Raw genomic sequence first — 18025 nt, forward strand, 5'->3', positions numbered from 1 at the left:
GATTCTTAGATGGAAAGAAGAGTGACAGAGAAAAATGTAGCAAGAACCCTTCTTCTCTTAGGACTCTTAGGACCCACAACAGTTTGAAAAGGGGGCTTGAACCAAATGGAACTGAGAAACAGTCTAGTCATCTGCTGGTACTGTGTGCCAATATTTTAAGAAAATACTGGTTCTGAACAGGATATATTCTGGTTTGAAATGGTTTGCTATGATTTTTGGGGGGGGGGGGTGTCTGCTTTTCTTAACATTAATCTAACCCATTGTGTGGTAGCTTTTGCTTCATGTTACATCAAGTCAAGGTAGTTCTTTCCAGTTGGAGGCCGAGTTTCATTCAGGGTTCCTGTTGGAAGGGCCTCTGATCTACTCCATGGTCCTTCAGCAGGATCACACTTATCCATACATGGGGAGTCTTCTCTTCCATCCCCCAGAAGCAGGTTTACCACCTGCCTTGGATTCCAGTTCCAGGTTATTCTGGAAGAGGGGGGTGGGAAAACTTTTCCTATAAAGGGGCCAGACAGTCAACATTTTAGCCATTGCAGGGCCAACAGTCTTTGCTGCCACTACTCAACTCTGTCACTGCAGTTGAAGGGAAACAGAATGGACCACCCCCAAATATGCCCCTTTGGCAGAGGGATTACTTTGAGCTGATTATTTTTAGGAAACTGAAGATCCAGGAGAATGTCTGAAAACAGTTACCCTTTTGTAAGGGAAATCTACCTTTGTAAACAAAGTTTACCTTAGTTACGGGAGCTTGTACCAGAAGAGAGCTCTTACCAAAGATCACTTTTTCATCTGAGAGATTCACGAGCCTGGTGAGGCGCACTGCTTACCAAGCCCTTCCCCTTCTCACTTTCCCATGGATGCCTACCCCGTCCGAAGCCCTAGACCCCTAAGCTTTTCCTCAGGATGGTATATAAGTCTCAAATGTTGGGCTGGCTTTTGAGTCTCACATCTTTTGGGGGCTCCCTTATGTACACATGTGTCCATAATTAAGTTTTTTTTTTCCCTCCCATCAATCTATCTTTTTCAGAGGGGAGGTCTCAGGCAAGAACAATGAAGGGTAAAGGGAAAGTTATTTTTCCTTCCCTACACAGTGCTAAGGGCTGCCCTGGTGGCTCAGTGGTGAAGAGTGCTCTGCCAATGCAGGAGAGGTGGGCTGAACCCCTAGGTTGGGAAGATCCCCCTGCAGAAGGAAATGGCAACCCACTCCAGTATTCTTGCCTGGGAAATCCCATGGACAGAGGAGGCTGGTGGGCTACAGTCCATGGAGTCACAAACGCGTTGGACATGACTTAGCGATCAAACTATACAACAACAACACAGTGCTAAAGCAGCCACAGACAACATGTAAATGAATGGATAGACCATGTTCCAATAAAACACCATTTATAAAAATCAGCAGCAGGCCAGATCTGGACCACAGCCTAGCACTGTTCTAGAACTCAGTATGTCAACACTCCTGTCAAATTCTCTGTTGTGTGGAATTTCAATTCCTTCTTGTGTTTTTCTATCCATCCTTCATGAAGATGAAGAATGCATGGTCATCATCCTTGGAAGCACAGCCTCGCTGTGGACTTGAAGTTATCAGTGCAGCTCTGTGCTACCCCCCTTGCTCCCACTCTCTGGAGAGGAACAGAGAAGAACAGTCACATCCCCAGGTGCAGGAAGAGAACAGAGATCCAGGCAGACAGGAGAACCTGAGCTTTTAGGATGCAAGGGATGTTGAAACCAACTGCACTGTCTCCTCTTTTCACAGAAGAGGAGACCAAAGTCTAAAGATAACAAAGAACTTGCTTGTGTCCACTTTTCCAGCAAGATGGAGACCTGTCACAGGGCGCCAGTTCTCACCTCCTGGCCCCTCTCAGACCACGTGACTGACAGGGCTGGGGGCTGCTGGCCTTGCCTTTCTGGCTTTCTCTCCCACTGCTTTCCTCTAAGCACATCAGTGATGACCTCTGATGTATTGTACTTACTAGACCTCTCCCTGGGGGTTTTGGTGTTGAAGACGGAGAGCGGGTTGTAGCGGTTAAGGGTGGGCTCCAGGAATGCCACTGGTATGGCGGCTGCCAGTGAGGCCAGGCATTCTCCAAGGGCAGGACGCTGCCTGGAAACAAAGAAGTCCATTTAGAAGTGGTGCCACCTCCGTGCTGGCCCCATGCATTGGTGGACCAGGCCTCTTTCCAGGATGTCTCAGGCCACTTCCCCACAGCTGGCTCCACTGGACATCCTGGGCCTTGAGCTCAGCTGGACTGCATGTTCTTCCCCTCCCTCCCCTGTTTCTGGACACTAACCAATGGTTTACAATGGTCTCATTCCCTGCTACCTAGTTCTTAAATAACTAAGGTGATATATACTATGTAGCTTTGTTCTCTCCCAGCATCTCTGAGAGCAAGTTTGGCTGGCATCCAAATTGAATCGGATCCTCCCAGTTCTTAAAATGTTTTAAAATCTTTCATGGAATTTCTTTGTCTATTCCCTGTTATTAGTAGAGCTTGTGTCAACCAGTTGGAACCGTAGACAATGGGCCCAAAACACCAATAAGACACCAAATTAAAGTTCTGCCTTGCAAGATAACTGACATGTCCAAAACAAATTGCTTGATGTAGACAAAAGAGCTCTAACACCTATTACTTCTCTTTCTTCCACAAACACTTGAGTGTCCACCATGCACTAAACTTTCGTTTTTAAGTCTTTCTGAGAAAGACGCAATCAATCAAAATCAAAATGCTTGGGATTCCTAGTTCAGATTTTTAGTTCTCCGGCTAAGAGGACTTATGCTTACCTGCAGGATAACCAAGGCTGCAAGAGTAAGTGATGGACTACAAGCCGCCAGCTGGTCAAAGCAGAGCGAGTACTGAAAGAGTGCTTCCCCTCTCAGACCTGGGCTTAGCTCTGAATTTGTATTATCTAATCCAGCAGGTTCTTTCTGCTACTGAGATGATATACAGTCGTAGCGCTGGCTCAAAGGGCCCCATTAGGGGGCTGACATCTGTTGCTTCCTGACTAATGGGAGACCAGAGCCATCTGTTTTCCACCCATCAGTATCTTTTCCCTGCCACCCTCTGGCATTCTATCACAGACAGACTACACACACCTGCCTTGTGAGTTACATACGTGATGCCAGTTTCCAAATACAAGGAAAATTTCTTCAAATAAAGCAATAATGTGAGTCCTTTTTTAGACCGTGATACAAAGGTAACTAGTAGAAAAGGCACACATTAGGTAAATAATTAAGAGATGAAAGGGATTACAGGGTTCAAGTCCATCTTGTTTGCCTTCCTCTGTGACTGATGAGCTTAAACTCATCAGTATGAATGTGGATACTGTGCATGAAGCCCACCAGGAGAAGCCCTGGGGGCAGAGGATGTCAGGCTGCACATTGGGGGATATTACAGAGCCATGGTGGAGAAAACTGTCAGCTAGAGGGGGCATGCTTGGAGCCAAGAGCAAACGTGTACCCCACTATTGCAGTTCTGCAGAGACAGGAAGGCATTCAGTTCTCACAGTTACCTTCAGTTCCCACCAAAACCCATGCCCAACAACATGTACACTCTGCCATATTTAAAATGGATAATCAACAAGGACCTACTGTACAGCACAGGGAACTCTGCTCACTGAGGCATACCAGGCTGTTATGTGGCAGCCTGGATGGGAGGGGAGTTTGGGGGAGAAGCAATACTATATATATGCTGCTGCTGCTGCTGCTAAGTCACTTCAGTCGTGTCCGACTCTATGTGACCTCATAGACGGCAGCCCACCAGGCTCTCCGTCCCTGGGATTCTCCAGGCAAGAACACTGGAGTGGGTTGCCATTTCCTTCTCCAATGCATGAAAGTGAAAAGTGAAAGTGAAGTTGATCAGTTGTGTCCGACCCTCAGCGACCCCATGGACTGCAGCCTTCCAGGCTCCTCCGTCCATGGGATTTTCCAGGCAAGAGTACTGGAGTGGGGTGCCACTGCCTTCTCCGATATACATATATATATATATATACACACACACACATATATATGTATACATATATATACATATACATATATATACACACATAACTTTTTATTTTATATTGGAGTATAGCAGATTAACAATGTTGTGATGGTTTCAGGTAGATAGCAAAGGGACTCAGATATATATATATATATATATGTATATATATGTGTGTGTGTATATATACGTATATATGTGTGTGTATATATATATGTATATATATATATAACTCAGATATATATATATATATCTGAGTCCCTTTGCTATCTACCTGAAACCATCACAACATTGTCAATCTGCTATACTCCAATATAAAAGTGCTATGAAAAGGAAAAAGAAACCCATACCCAGCATCCCATTAATTGTCCTTCACTATGACAACAGCCAATAACTCCAGTAGTACCAAGACACGAGACTGTCAAAGCTATAGAGTCTCTGAATAGGATAACAAGCATTTACTAGGGGACAGGGCAGGGAGGTAGCTAGGGGAGCCATTGTTGTCTGAGAAGTAAGCCAGGTAGTAAAGAATCCACCTGCAATGCAGGAGACCTGGGTTCGACCCCTGGGTTGGGAAGATCCCCTGAAGAACAGAATGGCTACCCACTCCAGTATTCTTCCCTATAGAATTCCATGGACAGAGGAGCCTGGCAGGCTGCAGTGTGACAAAATAGCATGTCTTTATGGTCTCATTATAAAGATTAGAATCAACTTGCAACTTCATTATGCAGAGAGAAAGGATACACATTTGAGTTGGGTTAGAAATGTGGTCTTAACTGGTCCTGAAAAAAAAAATGCCTTGACAAGACTATCTAGGGTAGAGTTAGAATGTGTTGGGGGCTAGCCTGGGGGTCCACAGAACTGTTCTGCTTGAGATGCCAGAGGAGTCTGCTGGACCAGAGAGAGGGAGGAGGGAGAGGGTGGGTGAGTCTTGATAGAAAGCTGTGTACCCCTTGGAACTTCCATACACTCCTTAGCCAAGTTATCAAACCTAAGACAAATGTGATCTTTTAATTACTTTAAAAGACCACTAATACATGTGATTTTATCCCTTCTTTTCTATCTTCTTCTTGAGCTCAGCTTTTAGGGGATTAGCTGGCAACTTATTTGGCCTGAAGTATTTGAGCTTCCAAATCATTTTCAAATCAGCCTCCAGGAAGCAAGAATGCCCTCAGCCAGATAAGCACTTGTTAGCTAACAGCACAGCCTTGTCCTTCTGTGAAAGATCTGACTGTTAAATCATCCCATCCAGGTCTGCTCTGGAAGGTTTATTTGGGAGCTGCATCACTGGTAGAAGGGGCTTCCCTGCTGGCCCAGCAGGTAAACCACCTGCAAGGCAGGAGACGTAGGTTCGATCCCTGAGTTGGGATCGTCTGGAGTAGGAAATTGCAACCCATTCCTATATTCTTGCCTGGGAAGTCCCATGGACAGGGAAGCCTGGCAGCATCACAGTCAGACACGACTGAGTCCATGGCACATCAGTGGTGGAGGAAGTTGTCAGCTAATCCCCTAAAAGCTGAGCTCAAGAAGAAGATAGAAAAGAAGGGATAAAATCACATGTATCAGTTGTCTTTCAAAGTAATTAAAAGATCACAGGGGGCGGGGCTGGGGAGACTGCAGAGCCCAAGGGTCTCTCCAGGGAGCTCTGCAAAGCTGCTTCACTTCTGAACAGGCCGTGGCCAGTCTTGTTCCCCTTCTCTCCTCCTCAACACCTCTTCTTCTCCTGCTGGGAGCCACCACGGGAGATCCCACCCATGACAAGGTCACGTGGAAGAGATCTGACAAGCAAGGCTGATCAGAACTCAAGGGACCACCCTGAATCTGCTTGAGCATCTACCCCAAAACCAAAATCTGTCTGTCTTACTACGTTGTGCCTTTTACCAACTCTTTTGACATTAACAGGGGGCTATCCCCAGCCACCTTTCTCTGGAAAAAATCAACTTAGGGCTTTAGTTAATGGGCATGATAGGAGTGTTTCAATTCAAACCCCTCTGTTGGCATTCTAGCTTGCCTGACAGGTTTATCCATACTCTTGCAATTAACACACATGATTGTTCACAACTCCCCAACCTTGAAAGACACGGGAAGCCAAAACATTCTAAAAGTCCTAATGAGCATAGAGTCCTTTAAGGGATGAAAAATTATTAAAATAGATAGTACTCGTAAAGGGCTTCATTATTGGGCCAATGCTTGCTGCCAAGTTCCCATATCCCTTATCCATTGGGCACCTGGGAGTGCACTGGTTAACATAGGTGGAATGTAAGAAAAACAAGTAGCAGCCTTGGAATTAACCACATCAGACCTTTGAGCTAATTGGTTCTTTCTTTGTTGTGACCCACTGCACCTTTGCTCTGTGAGAATGTAACTCTGTTTAGTACTTTCTGAGGCTGGGAGAAATATAAAGAAAAAACACTTCAAGGGAAAATAAGTTTTCTGGTTGAGCAGCCTTTATCAAAAAACGGTCATAAAATGTCCACAGGCCTCCAAGGCCAGAAGATAATGTACACAACATTGTTTATGGGAAAGGTATGCAGAAAAAGTCCTGGTTTCGATAAAGACAAAACAGATGTAATGTTTGGGCTGACTCTGTATGACTTTGCATCTTTCATTTCCCTCTATGTACAAGTCAAGGTACAAAAGTTCCTTTTGAAAATAAAGTTATGGGCCTCGCTCACCGAAGCTTGGTCTCCCCGTGTCGTTCTTTTTTTCCTTTTCCCTCCTTTTCTCTCTTTGTTCTTCTTTCAAGATGACTCCTTGGAACACAGGAGCTTTATTGGCTTTCTGTGTAAATCAAGGAAGATCAAGCCCTGTTTTCTTTTTGCTATCCTTATTGCCTAAGCCGTCATCCTGAGGGTACCCCTGGATCCTGCTGGGGCTGGACCCCGGCATTCTCCCACTCCTTTGCTTCTTTCTAAGCTCATGGTGGTGGTGGAAAGGCCAACCCTTAGGACAGATGATTGGAGTGAGGGCCTCTGCACATTGAACATGAAGAGCCACATGTCTTCATGTGACAAGGGGTGATATCAAATCTGAGAGCAAATTTTTAGTTGGGGCAGGGAGAGGAATCTAGGATACAGCTGGTCCTGGGCTGTCTTGGTACTAAATTGACCTATTCAGTTCAGTTGCTCAGTCATGTCCAACTCTTTGCAACCCCATGCACTGCAGCATGCCAGACTTCCCTGTCCATCACCAACCCCTGGGGCTTGCTCAAAGTCATGTCCATTGAGTCAGTGATGCCATCCAACCATCTCATCCTCTGTCATCCCTTCTCCTCCTGCCTTCAATCTTTCCCAGCATCAGGGTCTTTTTCAATGAGTCAGTTCTTCACATCAGGTGGCCAAAGTATTGGAACTTCGGCTTCAGCATCAGTCCTTCCAGTGAACATTCAGGAGTGATTTCCTTTAGGATTAACTGGTTTGCTCTCCTTGCAGTCCAAGGGACTCTTTGCTTTAACTGATCCATACTACTTCTCTTCTCTTTCACTCGCCAAAATTAAAGTTATGATCTCCCAAAAGTGGATTTCTACAGTTAGTCTGATGAAAGGCAATCCCTGGGGGCAATGGACAGTTCTCTGGTGTTATGCTGACTCCCTGACTTGAGGGAGAGGGACAAGCATGATATTTATTTGCTGACAAACTGAGTCTCTGCCAGCTCACCACAGGCATTTTCTAGTCTGGAGCACACAACGATGCTAATAAGCTGGAGGGAGAAACAACAGTTCTGGCCTCACTGAGAAAAGTTCTTTCTGTAAAAGCCCAGAAGTCTGCCAGTTAATGCTCCTGGCTGTGAAATACCAGAGGGATGACCTTCGCCTCCAGGTCCAAGACCAACTGAGCTAGACAAAGCTTGCGGCTAAAATACTGGTGGTTATTAGCACCTCCCAGGGGGCATTGTGGGTGTGGACCAAGCAGAGCAAGGGCTACAGAAACAGCTCCATAGCAACCAAAGGGCATACTGTAAGAGTTTACCACTGGAAAGAGAAATGCACTCTCCCTGCAAGCCCCCTCAGTTATTACTGTTAAGAACAGTATTTTTCATATAACAGTACTTGGTCAATGCTGACAGGCTGAAGAGACTTCAATTTTTTTTTCCCCATTAAATTGAAGTATGGCTCAGATGATAAAGAATCTGGCTGCAATGCGGGAGACCTGGGTTCGATCCCTGGGCTGGGAAGATTCCCTGTAGAAGGGAATGGCTACCCACTTCAGCATTCTGGCCTGGAGAATTCCATGGACAGAGGAGCCTGGCAGGCTACAGTCCATGGGGTCACAAACAGCTGGACACGACTGAGCGACTTTCACTTTCACAGTTGATTTACAATGCAAAGTGATCTTGTGTGTGTGTGTGTGTGTGTGTGTGTGTGTGTGTGTATTTTTTTCCAGATTCTTTTCCATTATAAGTTATTACAAGATACTGAATATATTAATAGTTCCCTGTGCTATACAGTAGGTCCTTGTTTACCTATGTCATACATAGTACTGTGTATCTTTTAATTCCAAATTCCTAATTTATCCCTCCCTCTCCTCATTCTCTTTCAGTTCAATTTGTATTTCAGGTTTTGTTAATTCCTAAGTCAGTCTCTCAACTTTTTCCCCATGAATTGGGACCTGCTTCTCAACAGTCTATCATCAGGGATATAGGCCGAGACAAAGTCATTCTAATAATAATTATGCCTGCACGTATCTGGTGCTTTGCAATTTTGAAAGTTCCTTTGTGTAAATTCCAGAGGATGCAAAAGAGAGTAAGTAACAGGTAGCAGAGGGGCAAAAAGTGGAGGCATGGCAAGGTTCTAGACAGCAATACCAGTGATCTCAGCAGTTTGGGGAGAGCAATGTTTGATCAGGAAAGAACTGGTCAAAGCGGGCAGAGCAGGAAGGCAGATATAAATATCTCTAAAGTGTGAAGGCAAAAACAAAGTTTTAATTTGAAATAAAATGGAGATTCAATGCTTAATGTAGTCAAGTACCAAACTTAGTCTTCTTGATCTATCCCCATCAAATGCTCTATCAATTAATCAAAGTAGGGACTTGCCTGGTGGTCCAGTGGTTACAAATCCACCTGCCAAAGCAGGAGACACAGGTTCGATCCCTGGTCCAGGAACTAAGATACCACATGCCTTGGGCAACTAAGCCCATGTGCCACAACTATTGAGCCTGCACTCTAGAGCCCTTGCTCAACAAGAGAAGCCACTTCAATGAGAAGCCCAAATACAGCAACTAGAGAGTAGCCCCCCACTCACTGCAACTAGAGAAAGCCTGCATGCAGCAATGAAGACCCAATGCAACCAAATGAATAAATAGTAATAAAATCAATCAAAGTATATTCAGGTTAAAGAATGTTAAGCATTCTCCACGTTTAAATACACATGTAAGAGCCTTTATCCTACTCTGAAATTTTGTACCTGAAAATTTACCTGTCAGTGACTGTCTCAGTCTAGCCTCAATTAGAAAATATTCCCCCCAAAAGGTCTCTAATCTGTTTCAATGACTTTTTTCCTCCTCACAGTCAACCCTATCATGGAGGTGTCTGGAATCTTTTCTATTTACAATGCATTCATGCTATAGTTGGAAACCAAATATTGAGTGGTTCCTTTGCAACCCTATAAGACATATGCTAGCCAAGAAACTTCAGTAAAACATGGCAGAGAAATGGTAATGGTAGGCTTCACTATATTTTCTCCCCTCTAAAACCCACAAGAGCTGGGGGAAAATTGAGGAGAAATTTAGACCTATGCTGAAATTAGAAAATGTGTGTTAACGTCACACTGAAAAATACATACCAAATCAAAGAAGTTTCAGAAAAGAACAATTAGCTAAAAGTTACTACAGAGAAAATGAGAGAGGAAAGTTAAGGAAAAAGTCAATAGATACAAATAATTTCCCTCCTTGAACAACAGCTAGGATCAAAAACCTTAGCAACAATATAATAAAATTGAAGATTCATTAAATAAAGTAAGACCCAATTCTGGAACCTGAGGGGGTGTATTAAGTTCTGAGAAGAAGTGCAGGGGTTGATATGGAAAGGACAGCCCTGGGACATGGTGCAGGGAAGTGAAAGAGCTTCAGGGCCAAAGAAGGAGCCCAGTGAGCAGCAGCAAAGTCAAGCGTGCAGGGAACAAACCACCGGGTCCCGGGAATGCATGCTGTCAGACCACAGAGGAGCGAAGTCTGTACACTTCTGAGGGAGGAAAATTATGACCCAAGGATTTTATACCATGGAAACTGTTCACATGTAAAGTCATCAGATGCTATTACAAAATATGCCAACACTCAAGAGTAAGCACTCTTACAGAAACAACAACATAAGATGAATCTGGCCACCCAAGAGGTAAATCAAAATAAAAGTTTTAGGATGGGCAAATCACAATTTAGAAGGATTGGCTACACACTGAGTCATTTAAATATAAACCAAGGTAAACAACTCAAGGAATATTAGTCCTAAAATATTCTAGGGTAAAATGTATGTGTTATAAGGAATTACACAGCAAAAAATGAAAGGTAGAAAGGATAGGAAGTGCCAGAAATGCAAATGTACTAAACTTGGTAATCTTTTTAAAAGTAGACAATAATTATTTTAATTAATGATAAATTAAAAATATATGAGTTGTATGTTAAAGAAATTCAGTTTTTAGCTTCATCCAACAAGACAAAGTTATAAAGCAATATTATGATCCTAACATGTGTAAAAATGTACTCATGGAGAAAACATCTAGAATGGTATACACAAACTGTTACTAGGTGGGGTGATCTGGGGTGAAGAAAGCAGCAGACTTTTAACTTTAAATAGGTCTGTACTGTTTGATTTTTTAAAAAAATAAGTATGTCTTACTTTCAGAGTACAATAGAAAATAAATAAAAGTCACTAATGGTGGCAGCAACACAACTTGAGGACTTTAAATCTTTATATCCTAGTTGCTTCATTAACTAACAGACAGACAATAGGCGCAGACTTGACCGAGGTGCTTCTTCAAGCCTGGCTTTCTACCTGCATGGAATATAAAACACAGGCACCGATATTCCCAGCGCTATGAGTGTATGAATAAAGTATTAAAAGTCATATGAAGCATGGTCTCTTTTCTGGTCTGACATTTCAGAGTTGACCTTTCTTTGACTTTTTTTTTTTTTTTAAACAAGAGAGAGTAATGCATAAGCTTTTCAAAAAATTGTACCAAAAAAACACCTATACATATAGACGCATGTACATACATACACGGATCTTCCCAGGTGGCATTAGTGGCAAAGAACCTGCCTGCCAATGCACGAGACATAAGAGACGCAAGTTCAGTCCCTGCGTTGGGAAGATCCCCTGGAGGAGGGCATGGCAATCCACTCCAGTACTCTTGCCTGGAGAATCCTAGGGACAGAGGAGCCTGGTAGGTTACAGTCCACGGGGTAGCAAAGAGTTGGACACTACCAAAGTAAGTCAGCATATAAACCAAGAGAATAAGAAAAGATGTTGAGAAAATATTCACAAATGCTTAATGAAAGTAAAGACACCTTCCCTAAGTGAAATTCTGTATTAAATATTAAAAATTTTAATTCTCTTGTTGATTTGGTATAAAATATGTTTATAACTTTTGTCTGCCCAGTTCCTATTAAAGGACAAGACTATTTATCTATATTTCATGTAAAACAATAAGGAAAGCGATGTAACTCAAGGAATTAAACTCATAATCAAAATAAATTAGCTGTTAGTTCTTCAATTAATTTCTTGAACTCTAGAAGCTACTTAACAGTTCTAATTATGAAGACATAGACATTTCTTCAACATGCTTTGGTTATTAGCACATGATTTCAAGTCATCAGATCCTGAGTTCTTGAAGGAGCCAAAGTCTTTTTTTTGCTTTACTGAGAAACTGCAATTAGAATTTATGTAAGTTTAGATATGAAACAGGGATTTATTGTTGGTTTGTCATAAATTGAGGAGGTCTAGAGATCGTGGATATCAACAGGATGTTTAGATTAAGCAATTTTAAGCACAGATCAAATTCTTTCCAGTTTCCTTATTTGAAAAGGCAAAAAAGGAAAAAAAAAATCTTCCAAGGATAAGTCTACATCTAGAGTTTGGCTAACACTGTGTTTATCCTTCTGATCTTCTCCATGGATTTAAACAGAATCACACAACACATGACATTTGATTCTGAAAAGCAAGGGGTGACCGAAGGCCTCCATTGCTCCAGGCAGATTAGAGAGCAGAGTGGGAACTCAAACACCTTGGAAAGTCAGCCTGTTCAGATTCAAGACCACTGAGTAGCATTTCTGTTCCCGAAGTGTGGACTTTTTAAAAATTATAGTTAATCTGACAGCCAAGAATGGTAAAGGTCCAGGGCCGTATCACATAGAAACTCATTAAACACTAAAGCAACCGCCTCACTTCCCTTGAGCTTCTCAGCAAGCTTTAACCACAGGAACTCTGGAAGCTCTCTGAAAGCTGTGATTATAAAGAAAGAGATGTTTCTTCAACATTTTTTGGCCAACAGCACATGATTTAGTTTGGCTATATTGCTCCTCCAGCCACATACATTCTCCAGCTATCTCTATGGAAGTCATACATCTTAGAAGCCTCATTAACACTTCTAAATACTGCCATAAACATTTCATAAGCGAGGCTCAAAATCACTAAGCCATTGCTTCTGCTGGATTGGAAAGATGCTACTGTTAAGTGTTTAAAGACTTCAGTAACACATTCAGCCCGAACGTGTTAGCCTCTTTTGTTCACTCATTACCTTTCAACATAGATGTTCTTTCCTGTCCCGAGGGAGTAGAGGCTGCACAGTATATGGTAGCATGAAAGCTGCACATCACCCACTGGAAAGAACAAACAAGAACTGTCATTCTCGTGCATCAACCCCAGAGGTCCACCTCCTGCACACAGCAAGGGTCTGCAAACAGAAAACACGCTGGCTTCACCCAAGAGCCAAAGATCTCACTTTTTTTCTTTTTAACAAATAGAGCCCCTCTCTTTTCAAATGCCAGTTGCTGAGCTGGAAGAGAAAACACCAAAAGGAAAACACCCACCATTGTGCCATCCCAGGTCCTTTATGGAACCCCGGATACAGATCACATAGCTTCTCAGGGAAAGGAATCATTTGACCAGTGAGTCCTTCTATGTGGTATTTTTTTCCCCTCCAAAAGAGGGAGACACTGCAGTCAAATTTTATCCAGAGCACTATTTCCTTTTTTTGAAAGGAAGAATGAAAGGAATCTGAAGCTTGAGTGAGCTTTTTGTTCCTTTTCCAGGGAGACGTGTACAATGTCCCTACTTCTTACAAGACAGAGCAAAATACCTCATGTCCACCTGTCCCAGCTTCTCTGATAGATGTTTTACAAAAGGTAATTCAATTGTATTATGATTTTGCCATGTTTCTCAAGGGAAGGGCATCATTCACTTAGGTACTCAGAATTTAATGGGCAGGCTACGTGCCTCTATTAATGTATGGAACTCACAATAAGGCTGGAACTAATTTAACACAAAGAACTAGTTTAATTTCTTATTTTTCAAGAAGAAAGTGTGTTGTTTCCATGACACAGAATAATGAGTTTGGATGTTCCCCTACTTCTCCCCCAAAGCCCATGGAAACAACTGATTTTCACTACTGAGGGCTATGGAAGACACAGCCTTAGCTATTGGCCATTGGTTAAACTAATTCAATCATGTGCCACCATTTACAGTGTGAAATTGAAGCTTGGTGGCAGAATAAGAAGGCTGAACATGGTACTAAACGCAAAGTAAAACCAACCAACTATGGTCTTTCTTCTGGCGGCTCAGATACTGGGATGTTAGCAGCTTTCCTTTGCTCCTGATATACAGTGAATAAATTAAAGCTTCTTAATAGGAAAATTGGTGTCTGGGAGCAAACCTGTATCTCTTGACAGATTTCACAGATAACCTTTTCAAATTAAGAGAGAACACAATGGCTGAGAGTGAAACCAGTGGGTGGAAGACTCTGGTCCTGGGTACAGTGGGAAAAGGTGAAATATTTATAAACTGATATTTGGGGATCTCTTCCCCTCCAAGAGTCTACTCCTTTTTTTTTAAAATAAGAAGGAAAAAGTGTGGAATGGTTGTCTCTACTCTGCCCTGAAGGTCAGCCTAAGGGAATAAACCACACACTTCCTAAGGATCTGCAGCTGGGTACACATGAATCCACGACAGATGGCAGGTCAACTCACAGAGTAAGTCCACCCCGAACTGATGCTGAGCCACATGCTCAAAGATGGATGTCAAGATGGGGAGCAGAGCCACCGTGGTGTAGTTAATATTTTGAGAGACGCCTTTGATCTGTGTTCTGGAATGGGTAAACTTGCCGAGCTTCAGGTTTTCCAAAGTCTTCTCTAAGTCTTCCGCTGCATTTTCAAAGAACGCCCGTAACCCGGCTTTCACCAGCTCTGAGCCTGACTTCATGACCGTCCTGTAAGCAAACAATGTTCAAAACCAGAAGCATAACCCGAACCTTTGGCCAACTCCCTTCTTGAGTCTGGGCACTTTCAGTGCAACCCGGGCAGACATTTGACACCCCTGTCACTGCAGTAATTATTAGCATCTAAAAAGAAGCTGGGATCACAGAATCCTGAAGCATGGGCCAGCAACTGGAAGGCAGGCTTGATTTGAGGGCATGACTGCTCAACTCTTGGGACTCCCACGTGGCACGGTGGTAAAGAATCCACCTGCCAATGCAGGAGATGCAAGAGATGCAGGGTCAATCCCTGCGTTGGGAAGATCCTCAGGAGGAGGAAATGGTAACCACTCTAGTCTTCTTGCCTTGAAAATCCTATGGACATAGGAGCCTGGCGGGCTACAGTCCACAGGGTCACAAAGAGTTGGAAATGACTGAGTACGCACACATATACTGGTAGTACTGCTTTGGGTTGCTGTCTACACTTTACATTGACACACTGCTCAATTCTTAGAGAATGGACAGGACGACCTAGAGAGAAACTGATATTGGTCACCTGCTATCTATATAATATTGCAGCTGGCTACATTCTTCTGCAAATATCTAATTAAAAGGACAGAGAGAGAACTTTTCTTCAGCTCCCCATGGGCTCAGCAACTTTTATAAGGACTAGTTAGAAATACTAGCTCTCCTGTGATGCAGGACCTCTTAGAAAAAGAGGACAAAAAATTAAATCAACTGAAGCTTATGTTTCTATCACTTTGCAGGGATGTTCTGGCTTGGAGAAGGGGAGGGAAGAAGGGTCACCCCCTTTTAAAACAGCTTACTCAGACCACTGAAGAAACCATGTGGGAATAGAGATTAGCTATGGGCATGTGGGACTTTCCCTCAAAACTATCTTATAAAACTCAGCACTGGAACAAAGCCTATCAGTTATCTTTTATTTTCCATATTTCTACATCTTATTCACAAGATTATGACAGGCTTGCTACAAGGCCAGATGCTTTTTATCTGCAGCATTTTCATGATTATTATCCAGCCAATCAGAAACATAAAAACAAGGAAATAAAGTCAGTGAGGCTTGTTCCTATCCTGTAAGTATTTATAAACCATCTTCCTCAGATTTTCTCAGGAATGACTATGAAACACACTGACTTGTGTTCTGTTTAGTTTTGAAGGAAGAAAACCCGCTCTTAAGGCATTTTGAAAATTTTGGGAATAAAGATTCCTCATCCCAACTGCACCCTGGGAATGCTTTGGTCTGATCCTGCAAATTTTGTGCTGTTAGTACTTATGGGCCTCCGAGGTGGTACACTGGTAAAGAACCCATCTGCCAGTGCCAGAGATGCAAGAGATGTAGATTCGGTTGGGAAGATCCCCCTGAAGTAAGAATTGGCAACCCGCTCTATTATTCTTGCTTGAGAAATCCCACGGACAGAGAAGCCTGGCAGGCTACAGTCCATGGGGTCACAAAGAGTTGGACACAACTGAATGTGTATAAGAGTTTTAAGGGGTTTAGTACCTCCACAACATATTTCTCTCAGAAACCTGAAAATCCCCTTTAATTGCCCTTAACTTTTTTTTTTTAACCATTTTTAGTTTATAGAGGTTTTTATCATCTGGTCATTCTTTTAGGCTGTTGCCTCTCTTCTGCCTTGGGTTTTGGGAAGCATGTTCTCCCGACTTTGTGAACAGCCCTGCTTAACAAGTCTGCTTATAAAAGCTCCCTTCAGTTCTTTGCCTCATCAAATACTTGATACTACCATAATATATGTACACACACACACATATATATCTGATGTTATATACATAGATGTTATCCATAACATCTTATTAAAAAAACTCAAACTTTTTGGTGAATCCAATGCGTGAAAGGAAGGAAGACTTCCTTTCTTGTTCAGCCATCTTTCCTACAGACCCTCAAGCCACCTTCAGGCTGGAATCTATCTTTGTCTTTGATCTTTTGGTAATCACGTCCCTTCCTTGGCCATTTTGAACTCAGAGTGCTGTGAGCCCCTCCCTCAGGATCCTTACAGCCTCACCACCCATCAGATAGCTTTTACTTTTTTTGTGGAGAATTAGGTACAAAGTGGTACTTTGCCACGTTGTCTGTTTTATCTTCTGAAAGATGAACTTCTCAGTCAGAGAAGACAAGAATTGATCAAATGCTCAGCTTTCAGCATTCAGTATCTGTCACGACAGTGGCTCTCCATCATGAGCTGAGAAAAAGTGTGCTGACATCAGGGTGATTTCCATCTTTTCCCTGTCTTCCCTTCTCTCCCTGGCTCCTGCAGAGGGGTGGCACGTCTCTTCTTCCGTACAATAATAAGTGAAGAGAAAGAGTCAGAGGGGGAGTCCTGAGAAAATACTGGAAAATGCCGGGCACACTTACCTTGTGTCAAGTGTCTGAGCTAAGATGTGAAGACAGCTCACCATTGTCGTAGAATCGCTCCCTAAAATAAAAAATATCACCTGTGACTCCCCAAGCCATTCAGCCTGTCATTTAAACCCAATCTTCTCAATAAGCACAAACCACAGCCCAGCATAATTAACCACCAACACGCAAAGTGCCAGGGCTCTGTTTGGGGCCAAGGCATTTATCTCCAGCCTGACACATGGCTTTGTGATGGATGTTAGAGGCAAAGCTTAAAACATTCATTGGCATGGAAAATCTAAGCTGTTTGAGGGGTACAGAGGTCATTTATCATGCTTCAGTCCAATTTTCTATGGCAAATTTAGGTGACACCTTAGTCCTAAGGCTCAGGTTGTCTGTGGGACATGAGTTGAGGGTAATCACAGGATGTGCAGCCTTTAGCAATACTTCTCTTACCGAAGAGGGAAATCCTGTGTCGAACCAGAGCAGCGAGTTTGCAGAACAGGCTAAAGCAGAAAAAAATGCAAGTGGGAAAGGGACAGAGATTCAAGGCAGACCCACTTAAACCTTATCCCTCAGCCGCCCATACGGCAAAACAAAGTGCACAGAATGGCCCCCCCCCCACCCCCCAGGAAGACAGACTGCGTTCCCCTCAAAGGGTCCTCTGGACCACACTAGGAGAACATGCGGTTCCCCCTGTCTCATTGGAGAATCATGAAAGATACCTTGCAGGCATCTACAATGTTACAGAAAACAATCCTTCTGCTACAGCTACAATATTTTGCAATGAGCCAGCTGTTGTAAACCATCTCTTGTTATAGAGTACTAAAAACATTCATTTAGATAACTCCCACATTTGGGTAAAAAAGGGTTCTGGAAGGATTTTTCCATTGTTGCAATGGATTGCAAGCCATTTTTATTGTCTTCACTGGGTGAGGGGTGTGAGGCCTTAGTTGGGAGGTGGGCAAGATGGCGGGACTGGAATAAAGATTCAGGTATGGGCAATACTGTTTTGCACCAGAAACATTTCAAGGAATGGCTTCTCTCTGTCATCTCCATTAGCCTACAGGCTTAACTGCTGTCTGATCCATGTATTTGAAGCTAGGAAATCCCACCTGTCATGCTTTTGTGTTTTTTTGACCCTATTCCGTGCTTTTACCCATATTTTCTACTATGGAACCTGCTGGAGTCCAGCTGTGTCTTACTCTTACTTTTCACAGTGCCTAACAGAGTGCCCTGTGCAGTCAGCAAAGAGCCCATAGGTGCTTCTGAACA

The 18025-nt window shown here is 43.1% G+C and overlaps 1 protein-coding gene across 1 annotated transcript in view; it reads right to left on the reverse strand.

Annotated features, from left to right (window-relative positions):
- RYR3 (ryanodine receptor 3) overlaps window positions 1–18025 on the reverse strand; it is a 461910-nt gene that overhangs the window by 74742 nt on the left and 369143 nt on the right. Inside the window, exons 65-69 of the mRNA XM_055538999.1 lie at window positions 17207–17256; window positions 16769–16829; window positions 14153–14391; window positions 12706–12787; window positions 1974–2104 (exon numbers count right to left, since the gene is read on the reverse strand). Of these exons, the coding sequence (XP_055394974.1) occupies window positions 1974–2104; window positions 12706–12787; window positions 14153–14391; window positions 16769–16829; window positions 17207–17256 (563 nt within the window). The remainder of the gene's footprint in view (window positions 1–1973; window positions 2105–12705; window positions 12788–14152; window positions 14392–16768; window positions 16830–17206; window positions 17257–18025) is intronic.

Source organism: Bubalus kerabau, chromosome 10 (assembly GCF_029407905.1).
Source record: "Bubalus kerabau isolate K-KA32 ecotype Philippines breed swamp buffalo chromosome 10, PCC_UOA_SB_1v2, whole genome shotgun sequence".
NCBI classification, from domain to species: Eukaryota; Metazoa; Chordata; class Mammalia; order Artiodactyla; family Bovidae; genus Bubalus; species Bubalus kerabau.